At 44.4% G+C, this 21,416-nt stretch overlaps 1 protein-coding gene across 4 annotated transcripts in view; it reads right to left on the bottom strand.

Annotated features, from left to right (window-relative positions):
* LOC118361483 (arf-GAP with SH3 domain, ANK repeat and PH domain-containing protein 1-like) overlaps window positions 1-21,416 on the bottom strand; it is a 71,062-nt gene that overhangs the window by 12,565 nt on the left and 37,081 nt on the right. For all 4 annotated transcript variants that reach the window (XM_052483157.1, XM_052483160.1, XM_052483158.1 and 1 more), the window contains 15 exons: window positions 20,210-20,339; window positions 14,739-14,824; window positions 13,327-13,402; window positions 13,130-13,216; window positions 11,483-11,583; window positions 11,298-11,367; window positions 8,614-8,701; window positions 8,240-8,288; window positions 5,509-5,687; window positions 3,411-3,544; window positions 3,121-3,212; window positions 2,584-2,770; window positions 1,182-1,267; window positions 399-514; window positions 177-244 (listed from right to left, as the gene is read on the bottom strand). In XM_052483157.1, coding sequence (XP_052339117.1) covers window positions 177-244; window positions 399-514; window positions 1,182-1,267; window positions 2,584-2,770; window positions 3,121-3,212; window positions 3,411-3,544; window positions 5,509-5,687; window positions 8,240-8,288; window positions 8,614-8,701; window positions 11,298-11,367; window positions 11,483-11,583; window positions 13,130-13,216; window positions 13,327-13,402; window positions 14,739-14,824; window positions 20,210-20,339 — 1,549 coding nt within the window. The remainder of the gene's footprint in view (window positions 1-176; window positions 245-398; window positions 515-1,181; window positions 1,268-2,583; window positions 2,771-3,120; window positions 3,213-3,410; window positions 3,545-5,508; window positions 5,688-8,239; window positions 8,289-8,613; window positions 8,702-11,297; window positions 11,368-11,482; window positions 11,584-13,129; window positions 13,217-13,326; window positions 13,403-14,738; window positions 14,825-20,209; window positions 20,340-21,416) is intronic.

Below are 21,416 nucleotides of genomic sequence, written 5' to 3'. Positions count from 1 at the left end.
AGTCCCTTCGATCTATACTACTGTCTACTGTGCTGCTACAGAATCAGATATAGTGTGGATACTTCTTCAACAAAGAACAGGATTTCATCTTTGAGTGTTGCTATCAAATAATACAAATAGCCAAACATATGGTGGATATGGAGCATATTGGCTCATGTTCACAGTGAGATACTTACAGCCTCCTCACACTGACTGTTCTTCAGTCGCCTGGCAACATCCAGTGCCGTCTCACCATTCTGATTGGCTAAAAGAACCGGCATGAAATTGGTTACACATGATTCTGACACATTCCATCAAAAGTCCATTTTGATTAAGAACAGGCATGTTCACATAATCAAAGTGTGTGTGTGTGTGTGTGTGTGTGTGTGTGTGTGTGTGTGTGTGTGTGTATTACTCACTGATGTCAGTGGCTGGTTTGCCCCTCAGCAGTAGTTTGAGGCATTCATGTTTCTCGTACATGCAGCAGTAGTGCAGAGCAGTGTTCCCCCACTCTGTCTGCTTATCCAGGTTCCCACTGTGACACAAACACACAACATGGTCATGTCACAGGTCACACCCCCTTTAACACCGAGGTAAAGGTGTCACATTATCATTCACGCTTCGATCAGAAGAATCAAACGGACATAAAAGCATCTAAATATACTTCTAAGCCACACTAGCGTGTTTTATCTATCCTCAAATGGAAAACAATTCAGCCAATTAGCAAGTGTTAGCATGAAATTGTGAAGGTAGACTTATTAATTTTACTGAGGATCCTCCATTTCCCGGTCTGCCTGAGGAGTAAGCGAGGCAGGGAGTAAACCATCGAGAAGACTGAGAGGATTATATTAAGGCGGGGAACAAGTGGCGGCCCTGACCCAGTTCTGTTTGCCTTGTGGGAATCTAAGCTGTGCTGAGCACTACCCTGCTCATCTTCCTCTTGCAGTAGTGGAGAGACGAGGAGAGCACACTGGCTTCCATGAAGGCATTCCATCAAAATATCACATTTAAGACTTCATTTTACATTATGTAATTACTATTTATTTATAGTATTCTGTTATATTTTTGAGTATTTGAGCACAACAGCGTGTGATCTTGTGAGTTTTCACTGCTGTTAAAATCTCATTTCCAATCAGCACAATGCTTCACGTACGCCATAATATGCTTATTTTCACTTAATTTTCCCTTATTTGGCAATTTACCTGTTCTGCACGAGGAAGTCGACCAGATGCAGTGAGGTCTGGTCAGCGGTGCGCACAGAGTAGTGGAGTGCAGTCTCTCCGACCTCCTGAGGGGGGCGATCACACACAGAAAAAGACATGCAAGACATCATGGAGAGAACATCTCTCTCTCTTTCTCTTTTGCAGCATTTAAAAAGAGGCTGCAGACAACAAAATGGCTCCTAAAATGTGTTTCTCTCCCCCCAAGGCAAGACGAGCATTTGATGGCGAGCTTGATGCGAACATTTGGATGTACCGATGCCGGTAGAAGATACTGAAATTATGATTCAAGGCTGGCTTCAGTCTACAGCCCGCCTTCCCCAATATGAACAAATGCCACCACTACCACCTCCCTGGTCGTGGCCGAACATGTCCACGCTCACACTTTCCGAGAGAATCAGCCATCAAGTCGTTGAGATTTTTCCTGGTGGATGTATCCTTCAAGCAGCATGCATGTTTCTGTGTGTCTCCTGGCACTCTTTTCATTGAAAATGACTGGTAGCTACGTCGGTAATTATGCCTCCAAGTGCGAGTCCCCAGAAAGGAAACTTAGTGGCAAGAGTATGCATACAGTGACACAATAATACCAACCACTAGGAGTACAGCTGGGGTATCTGTTTGGGACTCTCGCTGTCTGGGACTCTGGGTAATGATGTGCTGCTATCTGTTGAGGACACTCCGCCTGCGTCCCAAATAGAACCCTATTCCCTTGATAATGCACTACTTTTTTTTTTACCAGAGACTTGCCCAGTGCACTAGAGTGCCATTTGGGAGAGAGACTCGAAATCAGGTTCACTGACAGACAGGAATGTATTAGATATCAGTGAGTCAGCCTGGACTGGGAGCTCTGCGGCCTTCAAACAGAGTCAGTGACACATCCCTGGCCACTATTCCCTATGGACTACTTCTGAGAGCACACCGCATCGCTACGTGGTTCAACGTTCAGTGGGCCACAGTACTGACAGCGCAACTGAGTGACTTTACACGTTTGAGCAATGTTGTCTTGTCCAACGCTGCTTAGTAAAGGGAGTAGAAAACGCAATTGTTCTCTGTGGACTGGTCATTACTGCCCATGTACAGTGCAGCCTCCTTACAAGCTCAGTACAACCTACTATTTCCCTATGAAACAGTAGACTTCTGCTCATATTGTCAAATCATACCCACCATACCAGATCAGGGCCTGCATTCAAAGCATCTCAGAGTACGAGTGCCGATTTAAGATCAGCTTTATTTTTGGGATCATAATGAATAAGATCATATGGATAGGGGGGGACCTGATCCTAGATCTGCAATCCGATGAGACAATTTATGAGTATGGGCCCTGATCAAATGAGATGCGATAATAATACAGTCCAGGGTCTATGATGTCAGAGGTCCGACTCACCTGTCCACCCTCAGGCAGGGGCTCCATTAGCTCCACCCCCTCAGCGTACACCTGGATGAGAGACAGCAGATCCCTGGACTTGACCGCCTCACACAGCTCGATGGTCTTAGCTGCCGAGGAGGTACAGGTCTTCCGTGCAAACTTGTGGTCCACATACTTAGCATTGATGAACTCCTTCCTCACTGTCCTGTAGGGGGGGGAGAAGAAGAAGAAGAAGAAGAGTAGTAGAATAAAGAGATGGAGAGGGTTTTGGAATGTTTGTGCGGATAGCTTTTGCCATAGAGATCCTATAATCCAGTTTCTAGCATGAATGTTTTCCTGACCAAGGTGGCCATTTTTTGGGGCATGTTGCTAGAATGCCCATGACCATTCTAGTGTTATATTTAATTCTGTGGCTTTTCCTGCCAGACACATCTAACTGCATAAGCTCAAACATACACCAGATTATGCACCCAGTGAAGGTGAGGTCAAATTTCTATGGAGTTTCTAGTCTCTAAGCAGTTCATGTAGTTGCTATTGATGATGCTGAGTACTTACATATCACTTGAAGAAGTGGGCTTTGGTGAGGGACAAGGAAGGTTCCCCTCCATTATTTCATTGAAACTACTGTTCCCTACGTTCTTGGCCAGCTTTGAAGGAAGAGAGACATTTGCCTAAGTATCAAGTCAACAGATGAATGTTAAGATGCTCGTAAGCACTTTGCTTTAATTGTCATAATCATAATCACATCGTAAAATAAAGATTGATTTATTTCTATCCTGTTTTTGAATCTATGTTTGTATGTTGATTTACTGTGAAATTTTTTAAAATGTATTTGATTTACTCACCAAGAGTTCAGAGGTGCCTAGCTTATCTAGCTCCATGGATTGGATGCGTGAGATGTGCACTCCCATCTCCCGGTGGATACCAGAGCACTCGATGCAGGTCAAGATGCCTAGGTTAGTGGACAGCCATTTTGGATCTAAGGGCACAGAGAACATGACAACATAAGTTTGTTGCAAACAGGCCTGTGGATAGCTCTCTTGGCTACAAAAAAAAATACAAAATCGGGCTAGAATTCACAGTTTAAGGTACAGACGTTTTGGTTCCAAAAACAGAAATCCAGATATTTTTTTGTACTACCATAAACATACGGTATATATTTGAAATCCAGAATGATAATGCTGAAGGGGGTTGACTATTATCAGTACTAAGCTGACGTGTTATTTCAGGGTGGTATTCAATAGGCTTCAAATGAAAGAAAATGGACTGAAACAGGGAATGACAACCTGAACTGGTCCAATAAGAAATACATGTTGTGGTTTTCTGTTGCAAAACGTTTTGCCACGGTTTGCACTAAAGTCCAACATCACCATCAATGTGAGCAGTGGCAAAAAAACAGCACACACCACTAGAGGGCCTCGGCAACCTCAGGAGCACTACCAGAGCCCAGCAACTAGAATACATTGCATCATTCTGTGTCAAGCAGAATGCCTGAACATGCTCTGACAGCAGAGCCATGTGGTGGAGGGCTAGAGAAGCTTTGAGCTCTTTACTGTAAACCGCTACAGTGACTGACACCACAGCCAAGCCTGAGTGATGCAACTTAAGGTGGCTTAAACCCAGCCTGAGAGCCATACGCAGCTACGCAGACGTAAACAAACTATCTTTACAGATGGCTGAGTGCTGTTAGCTGCCAAGCTTGCTAGCCTGTCTGAATTTGACAGGTTTGTGGCGGATGGACAGGTGGAAGGCTTTCAGAGGCGACGAAACACCAATAAAGCACATGTATGACAGGATGCACAGGGTGGGGTGAGAGCTCGAGAGCTGCAAAACAGTTGCCACTAATACTCCGCTAGAGAGTTTTATTTTAGACAGGACGGGGTCAAAGGAGCACCATATATGAGCCAGCAGTACACTAGCCGGAGGACTCGTTTTAGGGCCCTGTCATAGCCAGGGGTCACTCTTCACAGTATGACAGTGTCGCATAGCTACAAAGGAGCAGCTTGGTCGACTGGGAGGATGAGAGCAGCTTAGCAAGGCATCAGAATGAAGTAGAAAGCATCAGAGAGCGGTTCAAATGTGGCTCCCCATCTCCCACTGTGATGCCGTGACTTTGGGATGCAGCCTGTTAGCATGCTTAAAACAACGGGTATGCTTATGGTGACCAGACCGGCGCAATGAACTCACTCCAGAGAGGGGGATGTGTGTGAATTATGCAACACGGTGATGTAATCATGTTGATGTTGCAAGAAACACAGGTTTATTTGTCGCTAGCCGCCCGCTAACTCCCTCAGGGGCTCTGTGTGTTTATGCTGACAGAGGTGGATAGGGTGAGTAACTGAGGCGGTGTGTGTGTGTGTGTGTGTGTGTGTGTGTGTGTGTGTGTGTGTGTGTGTGTGTGTGTGTGTGTGTGTGTGTGTGTGTGTGTGTGTGTGTGTGTGTGTGTGTGTGTGTGTGTGTGTGTGTGTGTGTGTGCATTGGGGAGTCAAAGGCCAGGGTGTCTCTGCTCTGGGGAGTCTGTTTTTACAGCAGGGGAGGATCAAGTTGGAGGAACAGGGGCCAGAAAGAGGCCCCTGATGCTGCTGCCTTTCTGCTTGCTTGGTTAAAGACATCAGGCTGGCTGCATAAGCATATCTCAGGTGTCACCTACTGAGCGAGATAGGGAGCAGCCATGACAGTGCAGAACAGTGGATCGATGTTGGGCTGAGCAGGGATTTTGGAGGGACAACCTTGAAGATGATGAAGTACCCATCAGGGAGTTCAAGGGCGAGATAAAATGCTGAAGCAAAGGTGTTGTTGTCTTCTCCTATCACAAGGTGAATGGTGAGTATGCACAAAGTAGTGGTACATAGGGGGGGATATAAAATATAAGGCCCTTGGAAATCCATAGAGGTGGAGGTCAAACGCACACACTCACACATAAACATTGTACTGTATATGTACCTGCAGCGCCACAGTCACAGCAGACTTCGTTGCCAGGGATGCGCAGCACGTCATCTATGATGGCTTTGGTCAGGTCCTCGAGGCCGTCCTCACCTCCTCCTCCTCCTCCTCCGTCCTCTCCTCCACGGAATGCCATGTTCAGAGCCTCCTCCTTACTGTTGGATAGCACCGAGATCCAGCTACACACACACACAACGCATACACAGAGACAGATGCACAAACAGAGTAACAAGTTATTACAGAGCAAGGGGGTTTTAAAATTGCATGAGAATAGTATATAGAAGAGTGCATTTTGGGGATTTCTGTGTGCATAAGCCTGTTCGGTAGAGGCTTTTAGACAAGGGGATGAGTCAACTCCCAACTCCATCTGACAGTATATTCTATACTGTAATATGTAATATTAATATGTATACTGTATTATCTTGAGCCCTTTATGTTAACACTGAGGGTACAAAACATTAAGGACACCTTTCTAATATTGAGTTGTACCTCCCTTTGCCCTCAGAACAGCCCCAATTCACCGGGGCATGGACTCTACAAGGTGTTGAAAGCGTTCCACAGGGATGCTGGCCCATGTTGACACCAATGCTTCCATGTGGACTCCAATGCTTCCATGTTGACTCCAATGCTTCCATGTTGACACCAATGCTTCCATGTTGACACCAGTGCTTCCATGTTGACACCAATACTTCCATGTTGACACCAATGCTTCCATGTTGACACCAATGCTTCCATGTTGACTTCAATGCTTCCATGTTGACTTCAATGCTTCCATGTTGACTCCAATGCTTCCATGTTGACACCAATGCTTCCATGTTGACTCCAATGCTTCCATGTTGACACCAATGCTTCCATGTTGACACCAATGCTTCCATGTTGACACCAATGCTTCCATGTTGACTCCAATGCTTCCATGTTGACACCAATGCTTCCATGTTGACTCCAATGCTTCCCACAGTAGTGTCCGGTTGGCTGGATGTCCTTTGGATGGTGGACCATTCTTGATACACACGGGAAACTGTTGAGTGTGTAAAACCCAGCAGCGTTGCAGTTCAAGACACACTCAAACCGGTGCGACTGGCACCCACTACCATACCCCCGTTCAAAGACACTTCAATCTTTGTCTTGCCCTTTGACCCTCTAAATGGCCCACATACACAATCCATGTCTCAATAGTCTCAAGGCTAAAAAAAATCATTCTTTAAACTGTCCTCCCTTTCATCTACACTGATTGCAGTGGATTTAACAGGTAACATCAGTAAGGGATCATAGCTTTCACCTGGATTCACCTGGTCAGTCTGTCATGGAAAGAGTATGTTATGTTCTTATTGTTTTGCATCCACCCTAGATATGGTCTAAATGTGCCTACTGTATCAACCAACACATCTGAACACCCTCCACACACACACACACACACACACACACACACACACACACACACACACACACACACACACACACACACACACACACACACACACACACACACACACACACACACACACACACACACACACACACACTCTAGTTAACCTTGGAAGTCCTTCAACAGCACAGACTCCTCGCAGCCGTCTGTCTGAGTACGCTCATTATGAATCAGCCAGGAAGTGACTGCTACTGTTGCCAACCCACCCGCTGTTCAGCACAGCACAGTACAGCACAGCTCCTTCCTACTTGAATGTAATTTGTGGATTTGTGGATTCAAATAAAGTATTTAAAATGTGTGAGTGTGTGTGTCGGCTAGGAGACAATCATTGTGTTAATTAAAGTATGTTACTGTTTGTGTGTGTGTGTGTGTGTGTGTGTGTGTGTGTGTGTGTGTGTGTGTGTGTGTGTGTGTGTGTGTGTGTGTGTGTGTGTGTGTGTGTGTGTGTGTGTGTGTGTGTGTGTGTGCGAGCGAGCATGCGAGAAATAGCAAGAAATGAGTATGACGATACGTGGGTGTACGCGTGTCTTTAAGGGTGAGTTGTTTACTTGCGATACACAGGGCGTGGGTGGGCGAACGTGTGATTGCATAATGCAGGGACGTTATATTTTCAAATAATAAATGTTTCATTTCAAACACTTATTCCACGCCCTATGGGCCCTGGTGAAAAGTAGTGCACTACATAGGGAATTGGGTGCCATTTGGGATGTATCCTAAGGCGAGGCTAAGAGGCAGGGCCTATTGTGTCGCAGTAAAGTTCATGTCAGCGTGGTTAAAGGCAGTGGTTCATAAGGGCCCTGACAGTTTAGGAAGACAGAGAAGTTGGAATTGATTTCAATTAATGATCATTGGGTATGAAGTGGCAGAATGTGGTTGAAACTGTGTGTGTGTGTGTGTGTGTGTGTGTGTGTGTGTGTGTGTGTGTGTGTGTGTGTGTGTGTGTGTGTGTGTGTGTGTGTGTGTGTGTGTGTGTGTGTGTGTGTGTGTGTGTGTGTGTGTGTGTGAGAAATAAATGATGCGTGTGCACCAGAACAAGTGACAACCATAGGTCCAGAGAGATAGAAACCCCTACTGCTGCTAGAACCTAGCAGTCCTTTTTCTCTCTCTAAGTAATACAAATACCCTGTCAATGGAGCATGAAAGACGCTATCTTTCTTTGTTAAATCTCACTGATCATTCAAGCTCATAGCTACATTATCAAGGCCACGTTCATGGCTTCAGTGTATCACTTTGTACCTGCCTTTCGACTTAGATACTACAGTAAAACAATGTGTATAATGTGATCGACTGTGTTGATACACTTACATGACAAACTCCGGTTCATCCTCAGCCTGGAAGTGATATGTCCGGTTGTCTGTGGGCAGAGAGATTAGAGGGGAATGTGATCTCGGACCTAGCAGACACTGTGTAATCATGTCCTGTAATATAGCCCTGTTGTGAGGCGCATGTTGGGTAATTCACAAGCACAGCGTGTTTCAGGTTTTCCTTTCAATGTCGAGACGCCATTCAACAGCCAGTCGGGATGACACAAAATGGTCTCTTCGACTCTTTCTGTTTCTGAATGTCCATAAGAGGTCATTTAAAAGGCCCCTTCTCTCACAGGCCACCCAGCTCATGCTGGTGGCCACCCACAGTAACTGCTGTATTGGCATAAGGGTTATGGTAAGAGGGGTACTTACGGGAAATTAGATCAAAGCACTTCCTGTCCTCAGCGCAGGGCTTGACCTGGCAGGTGAGCAGGTTGAGTTTCACAGGCTGCCTGTTGGACTGCACAAACACACAGACGACTTAGCTTCTTGATGGAAATTATGAAAATGAGTCTGTACATCGACCAGTATTGGTCCTATGAAACTAACACTACAAGCCTACCTGACTCTGGATAGGGTGGGGTGGTAAAGTAATAGGTCAATTAATATTTTAATGTTTGGCATTGTGGGTATTTCTTTTTGTCTCGGCTGAATAAAGAAACTATATACAGTGCATTCGGGAAGTATTCGGACCCTTATACTTTTTCCACATTTTGTTACGTTACAACCTTATTCTAAAATTGATTAAAAAATATATATATTCTCAGCAATCTACACACAATACCCCATAATGACGAAGTAAAAACAGGTTTTGAGAATTTTTTGCAAATTTATACAAAATTAAAAACAGATATCTTCAGACCCTTTGCTATGATACTCTAAATTGAGCTCAGGTGCATCCTTTCTCTACTGATCATCCTTGAGATGTTTCTACAACTTTATTGGAGTCCACATGTGGTAAATTCAAATGATTGGATATGATTTGGAAAGGCACACACCTGTCTATATAAGGTCCCACAGTTGACAGTGCATGTCAGAGCAAAAACCAAGCCATTAGGTTGAAGGAATTGTCCCTAGAGCTCCGAGACAGGACTGTGCTGAGGCACAGATCAAGGTAAGGGTACCAAAATATTTTTTGCAGCATTGAAGGTCCCCAAGAACACAGTGGCCTCCATCACCACCAATAATCTTCCTTGAGCTGGCAGCCCGGCCAAACTGAGCAATCGGGGTCACCGTCCTTGGTCAGGAAGGTGACCAAGAAAACGATGGTCACGCTGACAGAGTTCCTCTGTGGAGTTGGGACAACCATCTCTGCAGCACTCCACCAATCAGTCCTTTATGGTAGAGTGGCTAGATGGAAGCCCCCCCCCCAAAAAAAGCACATGACAGCCTGCTTGGAGTTTGCCTAAAGGGACATAAAGGACTGTTAGACCATGGAGAAACAAGATTCCCTGCTCTGGTAAAACCAAAACTGAACTCTTTGGCCTGAATGCCAAGTGTCACGTCTGGAGGAAACCTGGCACCATTCCTTGGTGAAGCATGGTGGTGGCAGCATCATGCTGTGGGGATGTTTTTCAGCGCCAGGGACTGGGAGACTAGTCAGGATCGAAGGAAAAGATGAACGGAGCAAAGTACAGAGAGATACTTGATGAAAACCTGCTCCAGAGCGCTCAAGACCTCAGACTGGTGTGAAGGTTCACCTTCCAACAGGATAGTGACCCTGAGCCCACAGCCAAGACAACGCAGGAGATTTTCCGGGACAAGTCTCTGAATGTCCTTGGGTGGCCCAGCCAGAGCCCGGACTTGAAGCCGATTGAACATCTCTGGAGAAACCTGAAAATAGCTGTACAGCAACGCACCCCTTCCAACCTGGCAGAGCTGTTTTGTGAAGGGGGTAGTACACAGCGTTGAAGGGGGTAGTACACAGCATTGTAAGAGATCTTCAGTTTCTTGACAATTTCACGCATGAAATAGCCTTCAATTCTCAGAACAAGAATAGACTGACGAGTTTCAGAAGACAGTTCTTTGTTTTCTGGACATTTTGAGCCTGTAATCGAACCCACAAACGCTGATGCTCCAGATACTCAACTAGTCTAAAAGCCCGTTTTATTGCTTCTTTAATCAGAACAACAGTTTTCAGCTGTGCTAACACAATTGCAAAAGGGTCTTCTAATGATCAATTAGCCCTTTAAAATTATAAACTTGGATTAGCTCACACAACGTGCCATTGGAACACAGGAGTGATGGTTGCTGATAATGGGCCTCTGTACGCCTATGTAGATATCCCTAAAAATCTGCCGTTTCCAGCTGCAATAGTCATTTACAACATTTCTGATCAATTTGATGTTATTTTAAATGGACAACATTTGTACTTTTCTTTCAAAAACAAGGTCATTTCTAAGTGACCCCAAACTTTTGAACGGTAGTGTACATTTGCAAAAATAAAAAATAAACTGTTTCAGACAAAGAACTGAAGATAAGTACATGGATTCTCTGTGCGTTTTCTTTTTTCTGGAGGTGCAGACAGGCAGGCTCGTACATAGGCTACAGATAATTTCCTTGAAAGGAAGGTGTCTATATATCCAGTAAATGAGATGATAGTATTATGACATTTGGGGGATCCACCGCAATCTAGAGTGGAATTAAACAACATTTGGGACATGCTAGTTGTGTCTGTGTGCACTCTCTCTGTCGCATGTGCACCGTGTGTCTCTGTCTATCTATCTCAACATTGCTTATTGTATTAGCTCTCAGCAGCAGATAGTGAATATCTGATCCAGTGCTGCTGTACTCCACAGTATCCACAGGCCCAGGGAAGAGAAGAGCCAGCAGCAAACTCAGAGATGAGTCACCACAGCAATGGGAGAGGGTGGGGGGGGGGTTCGCTGAGGGGTTGCCCTGGCAACCCATCCATGTCGATTCCCCTCTGCCAACTGCCAGATTGATAGTGCTCTACACAGCTTCTTTCATACCATAAGTTGCCTCTGATCTAGCCTCCACAGGTGTGTGTGTGTATGTGTATGCGCGCGTGTGTGTGTGGTATGTTTGCCTCTCACCGTGGCATGAGAGATGGTGAGCATGCCACCCTTCACTGAACACTTCCTCCTCTGCCACACCTTCCTCAGCCTGGAGGAAGACAGCAACACCAAGGCACAAACAAAAGATCAGAAAAGGGCTTTGCATACCTGAGTGTATTAATATAAACGCTTGTTCAGTACTGTTCAGTGTGTGTGTGACCTACCCATCACTCTTCTTCATCAGGTAGCCTTTCTTCTCACAGCCAAACTCTTTGTTGCCCTGCAGCTGGTGCATGCTATAGCCACCCTGCTTACTCTGGGAGTCCTGCGGCAACACATACAGTGTTCAGACACAGAAAACTCAGCAAATCACCACACACAACCAACCAAATATGCCTCTTACGGAGAGTGCAGGCCAGGGTCGTTATTATTTATCGGTTCATGTTTGATGTTCAAAGGACCATGGCGTCCGTCCCAAATGGCAGCCTATTCTCTATTTAGTCCACTGCTTTTCACCGGGGCCCGGGTCCAAAGAAGTGCACTGCACGGAGAATAGGGTGCCACTTGGGACGCAAGCCATGTTCTAAACACACGATTAAATGAAAAACACAGTGGAGTGCATGCTCTTCAAAATGTCTCAGAAGTCAAACGCAGGCAAGACCAACAGAAGCATGCCAATCATGCACACTTACTCTTCTAGACTTGAGTCCAGACAAGCAGCGAGCAGAGGGGGAGATAGAGGGAGAGAGTGTGAAAGAAGCAGCTGAGAAGTAGGCGTGAGACAGTGCCTGCATGCATGCATAGAGTGTAGGTGTTAGTTCAGTACAATATCTACAAGTAGAGGGGTAGTGAGTGAGTGACAGTATGTGGGTGTTATAAACCACAGGATGTTTAGTATGACTCGTCAGTTCCGTCCCAAATGGCACCCAGTTCCCTACATAGTGCACAACTGAACAGGGCCCATACACTCTTGGAAAACAAGGGTCTAGCACCTAAAAGGGTGCTTAGGCTGTCTCCATTGCAGAATCCTTTGAAGAACCCAGGGAGAACCATTTTGGGTTGCATGTAGAACTCTTTCCACAGAGGGTTCTACGTGGAACCAAAAAGGGTTCTAACTGGAACCAAAAAGGGTTCTGACTGGAACAAAAAAGGATTATCCTATGGGGCAGCCGAAGAATCCTTCTGGAACCCTTTTTTCTACGAGTGTATGGGCCCTGTTCAGTAGGGCACTATGTAGGGAATACAGTACCATTTGGGACTAGGCCACTAGCAGAGACTTGCAGTTGTGTCGACACGGCAGCCCAGTCCATCTCAGCTAGGCTCTGCACACTATTACACAGTATCGTCATTCAAAACACAGTGAGCAGCTAGCATACACTAAGCACATCTCAATTTGGGTATAAGACTGAGGGGAAGACCACATTGTTGTCGTGTATAAGGCAGTTGTGACCAGTGAGTGCTCAGAAAGAGATTAGGGTAGGTTAGTTAAGACAGTGACTGGCTCCCCACCAATCAGCCAGTGAGGCACCACACTGGCTGCCAGCATGGTACAGCACTTGATGCTCACTCTGTGCTACACGAAGCTAGCAAGTAGGTACACCCACCATAGGGTCAAAGGTTACGGGTTACGGGTGAAGAGTGTACAGTCTGATTCTCTACCAAGCAAAGATTTTGTGAACGCATGGCTGGAGGGAGTTTCCATTATATTCTTAAATTAACACCAGTCCATTCCATCTAAATCCACGAGGGGTAGTGTACGAGTGCACAGGAGAAGGGTAGAGAATTGGAATGCAATTTATATGTTTGCCAACTATAGCCCGCTTGGGCCCAATTGGCCCTGTTTAGCCTTGTTTGGCCTGGTTCCTGCCTACCTCCTTCTGGTCCAGCTGAAGGGAGGACTTGATCAGATCTCTGAGAGCAGTCAGATGTTTCTTCTCCTCATCCTGGGTCTGCTTTATCTGAGAAGGAGATACACAGGGTGAGATTAACACTCACAATGAGTCTGGATAACAATAGTCTGTAGAGTAGCAGCCATCAGATGGAGAGAAGTCTGTGGGTGGGTATTTACATTGTAGAGGTCAGCAGCCAGCTTCTCAATGTACTGCTTCAGCTTATCCGCTGTCTTCAAGCCATCTTGGAAGAAACTGAAAGAGAATACAGGGCGGATATTAGAATTCCACTGACATTTTCACAGTCATTTGGTGGGGCGTAGCATCGTTTACATCATTTAGAAATGTCAAGTGTCATAGAATGTTTATATAGGCATTAGGAAGGTCATAAGGAGTGGAGGGGTGAATGAGAATGATACTGATGCAGTGTATAACACTGCTTGGCTCTCTGGCTTTTGGCAAAGAGATGTATCTCTCTCTTTCCTTCTCTCTTTTTCTCTCCTGTCTCTCTATGGCTGACTATGGCTGTGTCCAGAGCTGAATGCTAAGCACCTCCTGTCATCCATTATAGATCTGCCAGTGTCAGTGGCACACACCAGAATGCAGCTCTGCATCCTCTCAGCTCCACTAACAACCTCTCTCTCCCCATCTCTCCTTCTCCCTCGCTCTAGGAATCCATCAATCCTCCCTCAGTCCACTCATCCTACTGTAACTTACAGTTTTCTCGACCTTTGTTTTTCCATCGTTCTATAAGGCATGCCTCTACATAGTGATTTTTCGCTGTCAGCGTCAGAAACAGTAGGACAGCCACAGGTTTGTGTTGAGTAGATAACAAGAAAACTGCATTGTTTTGTTGTGACATAACCACCTAGCAACACTGAGGCTGTCAGGCCCGTCGGTGACGCAGCCAGGGGACTGCCGTTATTTACCCACAAACCCCCACGGCTGTCACAACGCATCGGCATGAAGGCCCATGCATATTTATGAGAGCTAAATATGACTCTGCAACCCTCCCTACCCAAGACCTGTGAATCATGCAGCACCATCACCCCACCCGAGAGAGAGGGATGGAGGGAAGGGGGGGTTGAGAGGATAAAGAGAAGGGAGAGAGAGAGAGAGAGAGAGAGAGAGAGAGAGAGAGAGAGAGAGAGAGAGAGAGAGAGAAAGAGAGCGAGAGAGAGAGCAATCACGGCCAGACTTGAAAATCTAGTCGTGAGAGTACATAATTCCCTCCGAAAAAGATTCATATTTTCTTGTGAATGTTTGATACATTAAGTGTTTTCCACCAATTAGTCACATCTAAGTTGACACATCTCAGTAGTTGGGAGGGGGTCTCACACTATGGTAAAGGAGGAATATACTGCGGTACTGTGCGGGGCGGCAGGCAACCTAGAGGTTAGAGCGTTGGACTAGTAACCAAAAGGTTGCTGGATTGAATCCCGAGCTGACTCCCCGAAGTAAAAATCTGTCGTTCTGCCCTCGAACAAGGCAGTTAAACCACTGTTCCCCGGTAGGCCGTCATTGTAAATAAGAATTTTTTCTCAATTGAATTGCCTAGAAAAAGTTTTTTTTTTTTTTTAAATGTACTTACTTGCACTGTGCGTGGTAATACTTGATTAGGTTCTGGAGAAGGTCCACACCCTTCTTGGTCTTGATCTCATTGACTTTGATCAGATACTGCAGAGAAAACACAAGAGGTGGTTTGTGAAAACTGACATCAAATAGAATGCTCCGTTACATGATTTTGGAGTATTTCACTGCTTATACATGGTGATACATTAAACCAGGGGTGGACAATCACTGGAGGTCTTAATTGAAGGCTATTTTTTATTTGAACGGAAGGCTATCATTTACGAACCAGTAAATCTTCATGGCTTGGCTGAAGCAAAAGCCTGCACCCACCCACATAAATGGAAACTGAGCGCAAAATGGTCCACCCTTGCAATAAACCACCATAGAAAATATGTGTTGGTGTGAAATATTGAAATATGTCTTCTGAACACTTTGAAGGATAATCCTATCAGAATGCCCAAATGCTGGAGGATGATCCTTTGATCTACACTGCCAACACAGCATGGAGTCTGTGGGAGCTGGAAACAAAGTGGTAAACATCTAAACGTCACTGGAAGGAATGCCAACATAGAATATCACGAGAGAAAGATGTCCCTTGCCTGGTTTTACAGTAAACTGTGTTCGAAATGGATAACTAGAATTGTGTTTTTCCAGTTGGTTTTTAGAAAACCACTCGGGCCTCCGGAGAAAGTGTGTTTCACTGACTAGCATCCTAAACGAGGCCGTCTAAAGATAGAGAACAAATTCCCACCAACAAACTCATGCCCGGCGAACAAATGAATACAGCATCATCTTAATCTTACGTTTATCCCATGGCGTGACAACCTAGAACAGGTCGTGAAGGGACACTATGTAGACCAGAATGCCCTTTTGAGCCCCCCCTGTCCCTGTGCTCCCAAAGCTTCTCTGCACCATTGCTTACAATGCAGTCATCTTTGTGTGTGTGTGTGTGTGTGTGTGTGTGTGTGTGTGTGTGTGTGTGTGTGTGTGTGTGTGTGTGTGTGTGTGTGTGTGTGTGTGTGTGTGTGTGTGTGTGTGTGTGTGCAGTGCACGTTTGCGTGCTCCCCTGAAACAAAGCACACACACAGTCACACACACATTGCTTTTGTATGCCTGAGAGTGTGCGGCTCAGAGATTAACCAAATTGGTCTGGTGTGGGTTTAGTGTGTGTTGTGAATGCCTGATGGTGCATGTGTTTGGGGGCTTTGTGGGAATGAGAGGCGATGGATGGATGGATACTACTGTATCAGTGGCTGGTCTCAGATCAGTAATACAGCCTGCTGTGATGAGCATCGCCTGGCCTTCTCCACACTAACAGCAGCAGCAGAGCAGCGTGGGATAGGAGAGTGAGTCTATGTCCCAAATGGCACCCTATTCCGTATGTAGAACCCTACGGGCCATGGTTCAAAGTAGTGCACTATATAGGGAATAGAGTGCCATTTGGAATTCACCCTGAAAGCATCCCCTAATCTGGTGACTGAGTAATGTGGAGAGGGGGTAACCATACCAATTTACACAATACTAGCACTGCTATCAGTCAAGTTTATAGGGTCAGGAGTTTTCCTGTGCCTCTCTAGCACAACACTGGAAGCAATATCAACAACAACCCACGTGTAAGAAATCACCCTAAAAATCCAAGAGATGCAAACCACCCCCTCTCGCTGCACACAGAAATAGAGGTGCATGGGTGGAGCGCCTCCGTGACGGCGCCAATTAGAATCCCATTGTGAAGCACTAAGTTAATTAATATATCAATTATCAGTACCATTATGCAATGTGAGCAAATAATCTGCAGATAAAGAGGGAGAGTGGAGTATGCGTTTTTGCCCACCGGGAGGTAGCTCGATAGCACAGCTGAGCGCATCGCTCTTACAATTTGGTATTTTACTCTAGAGTAGTGGTATTCCATTTCTAATGACACAACCTTAAAATCGGTACGTTTAAATTTTCACAACAAAGAACCCAATAAATTACATTTTCATTGCTCTTTACAAAATTAAAAGATCAAATAAATGCATTTACTTACTTTTCTTTTCTTCTACAAATGATCTCTCTCAAAAACATTTGTACATTGTCCCATAAAATAATCTGAACTCTTACTTTTTGTTTCTCTTTTTTTAATATATATATATACAGTATATACAGTTGAAGTCAGAAGTTTACATACACTTAGGTTGGAGTCATTAAAACTCATTTTTCAACCACTCCACAGATTTCTTATTCACAAACTATAGTTTTCGCAAGGACATTTACTTTGTGCATGACACAAGTCATTTTTCCAACAAATGTTTACAGACAGGTAATTTCACTTATAACTCACTGTATCACAATTCCAGTGGGTGAGACATTTACATACACTAAGTTGACTGTGCCTTTAAACAGCTTGGAAAATTTCTGAAAATGTTGTCATGGCTTTAGAAGCTTCAGATAGGCTAATTGACATCATTTGAGTCAATTGGAGGTTTACCTGTGGATGTATTTCAAGGCCTACCTTCAAACTCAGTGCCTCTTTGCTTGACATCATGGGAAAATCAAAAGAAATCAGTCTCCCAAGGATGAAGTCTGGTTCATCCTTGGGAGCAATTTCCAAGCGCCTGAAGGTATCATGTTCATCTGCACAAACAAGAGTACGCAAGTATAAACACCATGGGACCACGCAGCCGTAATACTGCTCAGGAAGGAGACGCGTTCTGTCTAGTAGAGATGAACGTACTTTGGTGCGAAAAGTGCAAATCAATTCCAGAACAACAGCAAAGGACCTTGTGAAGATGCTGGAGGAAACAGGTACAAAAGTATCTATATCCACAGTAAATCGAGTGCCATATCAACACAACAAAGATCATACCTTTTTGGAGAAATGCCCTCTGGTCTGGTGAAACAAAAATAGAACTGTTTGGCCATAATGACCATCGTTATGTTTTGAGGAAAAAGGGGGATGCTTGCAAGCCGAAGAACACCATCCCAACCGTGAAGCACAGGGGTGGCAGCATCATGTTGTGGGGGTGCTTTGCCTCAAAAGGGACTGGTGCACTTCACAAAATAGATGGCTTCATGAGAAGGAAAATTATGTGGATATATTGAAGCAACATCTCAAGACATTGGTCAGGAAATTAAAACTTGGTTGCAAATGGGTCTCCCAAATGGACAATGACCCCAAGCATACTCCCAAAGTAGTGGGAAAATGGCTTAAAGACAAGAAAGTCAAGGTATTGGAGTGGACATCACAAAACCCTGACCTCAATCCTATAGAACATTTGTGGGCAGACCTGAAAAGGCGTGTGCAAGCAAGGAGGCCTTACAAACCTTACTCAGTTACACAAGCTCTGTCAGGAGGAATGGGGCAAAATTCACCCAACTTATGGTGGGAAGCTTGTGGAAGGCTACCCAAAACATTTGACCCAAGTTAAACAATTTAAAGGCAATGCTACCAAATACTAATTGAGTGTATGTAAACGTCTGACCCACTGGGAATATGATGAAAGAAATAAAAGCTGAAATAAATCATTCTCTCTACTATTATTCTGACATTTCACATTCTTAAAATAAAGTGGTGATCCTAACTGACTTAAGACAGGGAATTGTTACTTGTATTAAATGTCAGGAAGTGTGAAAATGTGTGTGAAGTTTAAATGTATTTGGCTAAGGTGTATGTAAAATTCCGACTTCAACTATATATAGTGTTTAAAAAATAAATACAAATAATTTAAAAAAAAAATATATATATATATATACAGTGGGGCAAATAAGTATTTAGTCAGCCACCAATTGTGCAAGTTCAACATAGGTACACTTCAACTCTGACAGAGAAAATGAGAAAACAAAATCCAGAAAATCACATTGTAGGATTTTTAATGAATTTATTTGCAAATTATGGTGGAAAATAAGTATTTGGTCAATAACAAAAGTTTATCTCAATACTTTGTTATACACGCTTTGTTGGCAATGACAGAGGTCAAACGTTTTCTGTAAGTCTTCACAAGGTTTTCACACACTGTAGCTGGTATTTTGGCCCATTCCTCCATGCAGATCTCCTCTAGAGCAGTGATGTTTTGGGGCTGTTGCTGGGCAACACGGACTTTCAACTCCCTCCAAAGATGTTCTATGGGGTTGAGATCTGGAGACTGACTAGGTCACTCCAGGACCTTGAAATGCTTCTTACGAAGCCACTCCTTCGTTGCCCGGGTGGTGTGTTTGGGATCATTGTCATGCTGAAAGACCCAGCCACGTTTCATCTTCAATGCCCTTGCTGATGGAAGGAGGTTTTCATTCAAAATCTCACGCCCCATTCATTCTTTCCTTTATACAGATCAGTCGTCCTGGTCCCTTTGCAGAAAAACAGCCCCAAAGCATGATGTTTCCACCCCCATGCTTCACAGTAGGTATGGTGTTCTTTGGATGCAACTCAGCATTCTTTGTCCTCCAAACACGACGAGTTGAGTTTTTACCAAAAAGTTATATTTTGGTTTCATCTGACCATTTGACATTCTCCCAATCTTCTTCTGGATCATCCAAATGTTCTCTAGCAAATGTAAGACAGGCCTGGACATGTACTGGCTTAAGCAGGGGGACACCTCTGGCACTGCAGGATTTGAGTCCCTGGCGGCGTAGTGTGTTACTGATGGTAGGCTTTGTTACTTTGGTCCCAGCTCTCTGCAGGTCATTCACTAGGTCCCCCCGTGTGGTTCTGGGATTTTTGCTCACCGTTCTTGTGATCATTTTGACCCCACGGGGTGAGATCTTGCGTGGAGATCCAGATCGAGGGAGATTATCAGTGGTCTTGTATGTCTTCCATTTCCTAATAATTGCTCCCCCAGTTGATTTCTTCAAACCAAGCTGTTTACCTATTGCAGATTCAGTCTTCCCAGCCTGGTGCAGGTCTACAGTTTTGTTTCTGGTGTCCTTTGACAGCTCTTTGGTCTTGGCCATAGTGGAGTTTGGAGTGTGACTGTTTGAGGTTGTGGACAGGTGTCTTTTATACTGATAACAAGTTTAAACAGGTGCCATTACTATAGGTAACGAGTGGAGGACAGAGGAGCCTCTTAAAGAAGAAGTTACAGGTCTGTGAGAGCCAGAAATCTTGCTTGTTTGTAGGTGACCAAATACTTATTTTCCACCATAATTTGCAAATAAATTCATTAAAAATCCTACAATGTGATTTTCTGGATTTTTTCTCTCCTCATTTTGTCTGTCATAGTTGAAGTGTACCTATGATGAAAATTACAGGCCTCTGTCATCTTTTTAAGTGGGAGAACTTGCACAATTGGTGGCTGACTAAATACTTTTTTGCCCCACTACAATATATATGTATTTGGTGGCCCCACTGCAATTTTAGTGGGGTTGCGACCCCAACTCTGAATACCACTGCTCTAGAGGGATACAGCTCACTCACAAGCATTGGTTTACAGAAAACTACATACTGTACATCTCAGTCAGTGCCCAGTTTGTGCCTAATCAATGCCCATTAGTCTGTGCCCAGTGTCCACTACTGACCTCACACATCTGGAGTTGGAAGAGACGGCGTTCCTTCTCCATCTCCTCAGCGATCTCCGCGCCTGTTATCTCCGTGCGAATCATCCCATGCTGCTTGGCATGCTCCCTCTTTTCCTTCTCGATCTTTGTACTGAAATTAAACAGACAGACAGACAGACCGACCGTGTTAGAGAAACCAGGCAGGCAGACAGACCAACAGACAGACAGACAGACCGACCGACCGTGTTAGAGAAACCAGGCAGACCAACAGAAAGTGTTTAAGTCCATGACAACTCTTTAAATCAGATGGAATTCTCCGGCAAGAAGTAGAGTTTTCACAGGGTGGAACATTCCATAAATGATCATGTTGCTCTGTGTGATATACAGTCCATCCGTTCTGACATTGTCATGACACCGTAAACAACTGTACGCAGACATAACCATATATAGTGCAAACCCCAGGTGTCCCAACACAGCTATGTACTGTACATCTACACTCGGGATCAATATTTTCCACAAAATCCACCAAGTTTCAATATCAGTAACAATTCATATTTATTTTGTGAATCTTGGGAAATTTAGCAAAAGTAGTTTAATAGTTTAAAACCAAGATATGGTCACTATTCCAGAGTTCTCTCCAAATAAGAGGGGTACTGCACCACCTTGTCGGCTTGGCTGCGCCACAATGTAAAGATTTCAGAGCAAGTAAAACTGATATTTAGTCATGATAGAGTAACTATCTTGATCGCCAATGACGGTGTGAATTTGCGGAACAGGGCGTCCATAAATTCAGAGTGTTTTCACGTTCCTCAATTCAGTGCAGTTCGGCAGTAGGCTATCTCGACACAGAACGCGCTCAGGATGCACCCCGAGTATAGCGTTGTCGATTCAGACAAACTTTGTCACGGCAGTTTAACGACCAAAGTTGCTAAGCTTCCTAGATAACCTCCTTCAACGAATGAAAGAATATCTCCTATATTTGGCCAAATCTATATAGCTGATGATTATACAGATAGCAGATCAGCTCATGAATAACTGGCAGAAGAGAGTGGAAATAGTATTAATTTAAAAAATATATATTTCACCTTTATTTAACCAGGTAGGCTAGTTGAGAACAAGTTCTCATTTACAACTGCAACCTGGCCAAGATAAAGCAGAGTTACAGATGGAATAAACAAATAACACTGTCAATAATACAGTAGGGAGAAAAAAAAGGAGAAAAAAAGTT

The sequence above is a fragment of the Oncorhynchus keta genome, chromosome 28 (genome assembly GCF_023373465.1).
Source record: "Oncorhynchus keta strain PuntledgeMale-10-30-2019 chromosome 28, Oket_V2, whole genome shotgun sequence".
Taxonomy (NCBI): Eukaryota; Metazoa; Chordata; class Actinopteri; order Salmoniformes; family Salmonidae; genus Oncorhynchus; species Oncorhynchus keta.
Note: the sequence above shows the minus strand (reverse complement) of the source record. Positions and strands in the feature narration are given on the sequence as shown.